Raw genomic sequence first — 8,694 nt, 5'->3', positions numbered from 1 at the left:
GTATAACCGAAGGATTGTTCAATGCCATTTTAGGTAAACAGTTTATCTTTTTGTTTGAATGCACTGAAGTGCACTAACAGTTAATATTTTCAGGGCTTGGTCTACGAGTTTGTGTGTGTTAATGATTTATCCTTTCATATATCAATTACTATTTGGAGCTGCTGATCATTTATCGCCACCTTGAGTGCAGCCAGAATTAATACTACGCAGAGCTCTAAAACATTTTCTGTGTGGAGAAAAAAAGAGGTGTTAATTAGAAAAATACAAACTTTATTCCAGAATATACCCAAAGCCACAAAACACAACTTTCAATTATCATTTTACTAATTCAGCAAGAACCATGAAATGCCAAAAGTCTATGTGGGTGATAGAACTCAGAAAGCTGTGATATTCATCCCCATGTTTAGGTGTCTGTCAAAGTAGAGGAAGTATGGCAAGCTCTATCCTGTAGGTGTTAACAATGGCATCGAGGGTAATTTTTACAATATTTTCCCTCTTACTGAATAGTCCCAAAAGTTAAGTGTTATTTTAATAAAAGGTTATTCTGCATTGCTGTCATATATTTTTACATATACTAAAGGTATTAGAATTTGGAATTTCAGGAATGAAAATATGCACAATTGCATGTCCCTTGAAATAACCTAACATAAGGAGGTCCATCCCTCCATTCAAAGCATTTAAGATAACCATACTCAAAAGCTGGCCATCACATGCATACAGAGCAGTTCATTCCTAACCCTGCTAACCCACAGTTAAGTATGTTGACCATTTAAGGGTTTAAGAAATGTAGAATCTGATTTGCGTTTAGTAAAATGAGAAACAGAGGATCCTAAATTCACTGAAAAACAACAGTGCCACCTGCTGACATTGGAGATAAAGCACCAACTGCTTTGAAAACCACCAGCTCTGAAAAGGAAGCATATCAACAGTACACTGTCTACATGCATGGAATAAATACAAAGAAAAGATACAGTGTCTATATAAACAGAATAAATATTTTGAAGAGTGGGTCAGTTAAAAGTTAATTATCAAGTACTACATTCATGTTTCCCTCCCTAATGATCAATTATATGAAAAACAAATACCTGATTATGTGAGATATCAATTAACACTAGGCTGCTGCTAACGGCACAATTAACCAGATATAGATCTTTTCTAAATGTAACCAAAGTAAATTCTTTCGCAAATCTTCACTTAGAGCTATAACTTACAAGTAGAAATAATAATATCACTGAAAAAACCAAAAACAGTCAAAAGAAACCAGCCAACTGTGGGATTGTGCTGTTTTTTTTTTTTTATTGTGTTTTCAATGGAGAAATACATCATCTGTTTACAAAATAGCTCTTGAAAAATACAAGGAGTACAGATACTATAAAACAAAGCAAACTCCAGTCATGAGACACTACGTACATCATGCGAAAGCAACAGTCTGATCTCCAAGTTATGAAAACTAGAATTAAAAAGTCACTACACAGAAAAGGTCCAAGTTCCCAGCTTGGCAAAACTTGGGTTCAGTTACATGAAACATTTAATAAACTGAATTCTTTTTCCCCAATGTGTAAACAAAATGACAAGACTAAATCTGTGCCTGGCAATTTCAATCTAACTCTGAAGCTACACAGAACACACAGACACCTTGTAGACTTCACCTGTTAGTCTGACCATCTTTTCTTCTTAGGTGGTAGGAGGAAGGGCAAGGTGACTGTGCAGAGCAAAGATGTGGGAAGTAGAAATACTGTATACTAGACATTACAAAGTATGGTGAAAAGAAAGCCTCAATTAATGCATAGCCTAAGGGGGAAAAGACTACACTCCAACTTCGGAAAATTAATTTAGAAGGATAGGGGAAGAGTTTAAGTAATTGCAGTTTAACATGAAAAATGCACGTGTGATAGAATGGAGCACAATGGAGGATTCATAAAACATGCTCATCAGAAAAATCTGTTAGGTTTGCTTTGTCCAGATTAAGAAAGAATAACTAAGCTTATCAACATCTGGCATCCCTCATATCCTGTAAAGATGAATGCTCTGCTGCTTAATTATGTGGAATTATTTATTGATAGGATAAAACAAAACGAAAAAAGGAGTAGAGAGCTGACTAGATGTCAAGTGCTTGCTAGAAATGATTTTTAAATGTTTCTACATGTAAAATTTACTGACAAATTTTGGTCAACCATTTAAAAATAAAAATTTGTTTAAAATTCTTGGAGAAAATGCCTTTTTGCCCACGTGTTTAAAATTGAAAATCAACTTTACTATGGTCAGGAGTTCTGTGGAGTGTACAAAATTCCTCATATTTAGAGATCAAATGGCCGTCCAAGATAGATATCATGTTTCACAGGCATTATTTTTAGTCACCCTAAAATTTCAGCCATGGGACCAAAATTTAGTGTTCTGTGCCATGTGGCCACAGGGTCACTGGTTTCACACCATGGCTTAAGAAAATACTGGCATTTTGTTTTTTATGAAAGAAGTCCTACCTTATGCATACAAGCAGAAAGGGGAAAAGAAAAAGAATGGGGAGGGAGCGAAACCTTTGTTTCAAAGACAAGATACTGAAGGCAAAAGAATACGGAGCTTTAACAAGCTCAAAGAAAAATATTCGTTGGCTGATCGCTGATTTGTATGCACTCTAAACAATTCTATAAATAAAACCAATATAGCATTTCTTAATCATGACCCCCATCAAAACGAAGTATCTCCTAATTATTCTTTCAATGTCAAATATATACCCTAGAGTCGACATTTCATTTTTAAAGGTTACAGCTACCTCATAGATGTACTCTTATCCTTTCTCTGAAGTATAACAGTACACCACTGCACAGTGGCATCCAATTTGAAGACTAATGGTAAAGGAAATTCTTCAGGAAAAAGTGAAAATCCATCAAGCTGAAAATCTAAAATTAGTTCTACTTTCTAATAAAAAAAAATACATAAAAGTGCATCATCACAATAAGGAATTCTTATGCCAGTTTGTATTGCAAATTTTCCAAACAATGCAGCAAACATAAACCCAGTCCAGATGTCAATTATGAATACAAATATAGCTTGAGGTTTTTTTTTTTTTTTAAAGGCAGTAATTTTTTGAAATAGTTAATGTAACTGTTGCTAACACAATAATAATAGTACTCCTGGCTTCACATACTAACCTGGACTTCCGATCAAGTGCTGATTAGCCCAGTAAGGGAGGTCACAAAAAAAACCTAAATCCATTTTCAGTCGTGTCTAGTCTTGTACCCTCCATTCTCCTTTCTTAGCATTTGAAGACAACAGGTTGGCAGATATTGTTTATGGACCCCTGAGGTTGTTTCTACCGATTCAATCTCAGTTTTATTGAATTCTTGATAACAGGAATAGGATTTGCAGGGAGAGCAGGGATATCAGAAAGGTCTGTACTGGATGTTTTCTGAGAATAAAAGCAAAGAACACAACATTGTTCAAAGTACTATAACTTAACAATGAGATTTACTTCCCACTGCTTTACTTCCTAAGAAATAGATAGGACCTTAACATAACTATTAAAAATTTAAAGAAAAACACTCCAAAATGTTTTCAAAATGGAGTGTAAATAAACATGCCTATTACTATGAAATTGTTTGTTCTAACACTTGTAGAAATTTTCAAGTAAGTAGCAATATTTTAGTAATATTTTAGCAATATACAAAAACTAATTTCAAATACAGCTTTAATAAACACACTCCTCCAACAACCACCTATAATATACTTATTAAGTTCATGTTAAGTTACGTTTACTTGTAATAACACTAACAGCTGTAATATTAACTGGCATCGGAGCACCCCCATGTGGGAGAATACTTAAAGTTCACCTTACACACAGGAGCAGCAGTAGCAGTTAACAGTAGGGAATGTATTATTTTCTGACCCTGTAAATTAAAAATTAAATCTACACAACTGAGCAATAATTTGATTATTCAAAGTTTAGGGAGGTTTTATTATGTTAAAAACAATTAAATCACAAAGCCTTCTTTAACATCCAAAAACATAGAGATGGTATTTTTAAGTGTTTTATTATGGAAAATTCCAAACATACACAAAAATAAGAGCATTATATAACGAACATCTATGTATTCATTATCCAACTTCATCAACTGTCAAATCAAAGCCAATCCACAGTCCTCACACCTTCACTCCCAGATTATTCTGAAGCAAATCCCAGAGATCCTATCATTTCATCTGTAAATATTTCAAGTTTATCTCAAAACAAGGATTCACCGTTAGACACAGTCACAATATTATAATCACCTCCCCAGAAATAAATATGACCCTTATATCACCAAATATAGGGATGTATTTTTTAAAAACTTTTTAAATCAATATAATCATTCCTTTTATATTATATAACTGGGTGATTTTTCTCTCAATGGCTCTAGGGATCTTTTCATTAGAAAGAAAATTCTAATTCCTTATAAAAATATCTAAAAGGCAAACACCCACGGGTACGAATCATGATAGTGATGAAGTCAATAAGACAAACTATGAAAATAGTTCCCTAGAGATTAATGTGGCAAACCAAAAGGCATGCAATTATAACCACAGAACTTAAGTTTGACAAACAAGTTTGTCCATGTATCAGTATCAAGCACAACACTTCCTAATGTTGTTGGGAGTTACTCCACCCCACAAAATTTTTATTTGGTAAAGGCTATGAAAATAAAAGACATTTCAGAAAGTAGTCATAATATTTATATCACTAGGGACTATGAATGTTAACAGCCAGCAAAAACATGTTGTAAAATGATCACATTAAAATAACTCTGAACCACAAAGCAGCACAGTATCACTGTATCATCAGTTCAGCAGCATCACTGGGCGGCAGCTGTCATCTCAGTTATTTTGTAGAGGTTAACCAGTCTAATGTCTACTTAAAGAAAATATTTCCTTTATGTCAGAGTTTGACCTAGACTTTGGAGTGTATTTAATTTGAAAGGATTCAAGAAGAAAACAATTATTTCACAAACAAAGTGAAGGTTCACAAATCAATGAAAAAAGTCCAGGTGCCTACTGTATGCAAGGGACTGTCACAAGTAGAATTTCTAGGACAAATGAAAAAATAATTTTAAAGAACTATGGATTACACTAAATTAATCATTGAAAATCGGAGGTAAAAAGTGAGGCAGAAGCACATTTTGAAAATTAAAAGGTATTTTTTTAAAAATCCATGAAGAATGGTTTTAAGTTCTAACTTAAATTTCACTCTCTGACCTATGAACAAAACCTCTACGTGAAGACTACACATTGTGCAGTGACAATTTAAATGATCTGCAATATCAAACAGCATGTAAGGGCAGGAGTTAGCATCCTGACAGTGCGGAAGAACGGTTCCATCATATCCAGTGCTCTACCTCTGAATACAATAAATACATCTGCAGGCTGGCAATTACTTTCACAAAGATAACTTTATTCAGCTTCTGGATATGCTCATTTTAATTCATTATACAGCACTAATCTTAACAACATTTATAAAATTCTCCTTGCTTTTTTGCACTTAGTACCTGAGAGGCCAACAGGGAAGCCGCTGTCTGAATGGTTTCTGATTGAGTTGTACTTGTCTCTGTATCAAGTTGTTCCTGTGAGACAAAGAGGACGGGGGAGGAAAGAGACTTAAAAAAGGATAAAAGAACATAACTGGGTTTGGTGGCTAATAAAAAAGACAAATGGGAAGACAGGACGGATCAAGAGAAAGATGTGACTACATTACAAAATCATCTATCATCGTCAAAGGGTTAATCATCAAAAAAAGCCTTGTAGGTTACTTAACCATTTCAGATACACATAAATGTCTATCTGCCTACTTAAACCTTATAAGGCATGGTCAAAATATCTCATGACTTTTCCAACCAACTCCAACTTGGACATTGTAAACAAGCACTAATTAAAGACACGTACATGCATATTATAAAACGTTGCCCAGACAATAATTAACAGAATATAAACCCAAGCTCAGCTTTAGCTATGTGAAAAAAATAAAACTCATTCAGTATTATTAAATAAAACTACCCAGAAGCACAAAAACGGCTCCCAGGCCTTTAATTAAAAGTAGAAAATGTCTCTAAAACATTCCTCCTTCCTTTTGGTTTCTCTTGCCCTTCTCAATAACCAATGCACTGATTCTACTCTAAAAATCATCAGAAAATACAGGGTGAACTGTTGTCATTCCACTGCTCTAACCTTTTTTAAAGCAGTGCCCAAAAATAATACATACACACACACACACAAATGAAAATAAACATACAAAAATTTGAATTTCTATAAAACTATATAATAATAATACAATGAAATATCAAATTTCTCCTATGAAATTGAAAAGGGTAAACAGTGTACTAGAAATGGAAGACTGCAGTCTCTCTGAAGCACAACTTAGCAATACATATTAAGTTTTAAAAGCATCTATTTGTCCCAGTAATTCCTCTTTCATTAATTTATCCTAATAAAATAAACATAAATGGATGGCAGGTATTTAGCTACAGCCAACATTACAGTAGAAAAGGGCAACTTCCTTTTTTAACAGAAACAACTGCTAACAATAGGGAACTGGTTGAATAAAATATGGTAACAGCCTTAAGACAGCATTCCATGCAGCTATTAGTAATATTTGTCGATTATTCAATGGCATGAACAATTTTTCTTGGTTTACAGAGTGAATAAAGATTTGAAAGCAAAACGCACTGGTATATATATGCACACACAAAATCTATAAAGACACCAAAAGAATACTTGCTAAAATATCTATCATGGAAATCAGGATAATTTGGGGAAAGGAGGAAGATTTCCAGTTTTTCTACAACAAGGACAAAAAAGTTAGAAGTCTTCAGTACATTTCAGTTTCCGAAAAAATGACGTTCAAAGTCTAATACGTTGGCTAAACCAATCTTTCCTACCCCATTTACCTTGATTCAAGCCCCTTGCGCCACAGCTTCTAGCCAGAACTGTGTGCCAAAAACTGGTTCTCTAAATATACCACACTCTTACCCCAATAGTGAGATGAACTTCTCATCCTGTCCTACCCCAAATCCTCTGTATCCTTCAAGGACTACCCCAAATCCTATGTCTTCCTTCTATGAAGCCTTTACTAATTCTGCTTTACTAATTCTCACCACCCCCACCATCCTCAATTACTTTTTCTCTGATAACGTAATTAACCACTTCTACCCCTTATCTTCTCTACTTAAATATAAGTTCCATTGAAAACAGGAACATCTCACTCATCACTCTATTCCATTTGGTATCCACCAGATAACCCCGCATCTAGTAGGACCTCATACACTTGAGGAATTAAATTTCAGTGCTACAAATTAACACTAAAAAGGGACAAACACTTCTCTAAAAACAATACTGAAAACCTAAAACCTATAGAACGAAATACAGTGCAATGTTATAGACATCTCTGTACTCTTAATTGTGTATGTATTCCAAGGCTAAATTAGTATACCTTTGTTTCTGTTTTATCATGTCCACTCAAAGCAAGACAGTTAGCATCTTCACTTGTTTCATCCTGTTTTTAAAAAAAAAAGCTTTATTCTCTAAAATGAAAATTTAGATTATTTGCCAATCAATGCTTTAATTTATAAAATTTTTTTAAAGTATAAAAATAATTAACCTGTAAGATCGATCAAGTATGTCCTTAAAATAGGTTACTGGTTCACTTAAATTTTTTTTTTCATTTTAACCAATTTGGCTTCAGTTTCTACCAAAATTTTAAAAAAGAACACGAGGAAAACTGTTATTGTTGATCACCACCACCTGAAGTATATTCCCCAAACCACTAAGTTCATAAAATATTTTTTGTAAGGAAGAGAAAAAAAAGAGTTCCTTAATCAAACAACTTAGGAACTTGGAATACTATCACCCCCTTTCTGGGAGATTCACACACATTAGCACATAAAAGGTTCTGAGAAGTTCTAGAAAGAATCTTTTAACTTTCCTAAACTTAACCACAGAATCCCCCTGGCTTAGTATGTCTTATTAACATCCTGAAGGAGGTCTGAAAAATGTTCTCCTCAGGTCTTATTTTTTTGATTTATTATAATGCTATTTAAAACAAACAACATATTTTTTTGGTAAAGAGGGAAAATGGGAAACCAAAAATGGTTATACTTTCCCATTCCTGCAGTGACTTGCAATAAACATCACTTTCTTAAGAAAAACAATTTCGGCACTAATTTCTCTGCTCTCTTTACTAGGTAGAACTAAAATTTAATTTTAAATGTGGCTTTAAAACAAGACATAGAAACCACGGCTAACCTACAAGGTAGAAAAGATTTAACACCAATATCAACCAATTCCCATAAGAACTTTATTTGTATCCTGCAAACATACAAACTTAAAAAATAGTAACGTAAGTTACAACTGGGCAAATTTCAATACCGACTGGATATGTGACACTATGGAATCATTATTAATATCGGTACATATACTGATCGGTGTATACATACACCGATCAGTATATGTACCGATATATATATCACACACAAATATATATGGTGATAATATACTGTAGATGTGTTTTTGAAATATTTATGGTTGAAATGACATGCCTGGGATTTGCTTCATAACAATGGGAAAGGGAGTAGATTTACAGATGAAAGAAGACTGGCCTTGAGTTGTTAACCATTAAAGCTAAGTGATGTAAATATAACTTGTTCATTACAATTTTGTACATGTTTGAAATATTCC

The 8,694-nt window shown here is 33.7% G+C and overlaps 1 protein-coding gene across 17 annotated transcripts in view; it reads right to left on the bottom strand.

Annotated features, from left to right (window-relative positions):
• Positions 1-1,276: 1,276 nt before the first annotated feature.
• Positions 1,277-8,694, bottom strand: part of PAPOLA (poly(A) polymerase alpha) — a 57,655-nt gene continuing 50,237 nt past the window's right edge. For 9 of the 17 annotated variants that reach the window (XM_033419775.2, XM_033419770.2, XM_033419846.2 and 6 more), the window contains 3 exons: positions 7,451-7,513; positions 5,514-5,588; positions 1,277-3,406 (listed from right to left, as the gene is read on the bottom strand). In XM_033419775.2, the coding sequence (XP_033275666.1) occupies positions 3,311-3,406; positions 5,514-5,588; positions 7,451-7,513 (234 nt within the window). In that variant the 3' untranslated portion in view covers positions 1,277-3,310. The remainder of the gene's footprint in view (positions 3,407-5,513; positions 5,589-7,450; positions 7,514-8,694) is intronic. The other 8 variants (XM_033419797.2, XM_033419806.2, XM_033419781.2 and 5 more) reach the window with 2 other exon arrangements.

Source organism: Orcinus orca, chromosome 2 (genome assembly GCF_937001465.1).
Source record: "Orcinus orca chromosome 2, mOrcOrc1.1, whole genome shotgun sequence".
In the NCBI taxonomy this organism is placed as follows: domain Eukaryota; kingdom Metazoa; phylum Chordata; class Mammalia; order Artiodactyla; family Delphinidae; genus Orcinus; species Orcinus orca.
The sequence above is the reverse complement of the archived record's forward strand: the minus strand, read 5'-3'. Positions and strand labels throughout refer to the sequence as shown.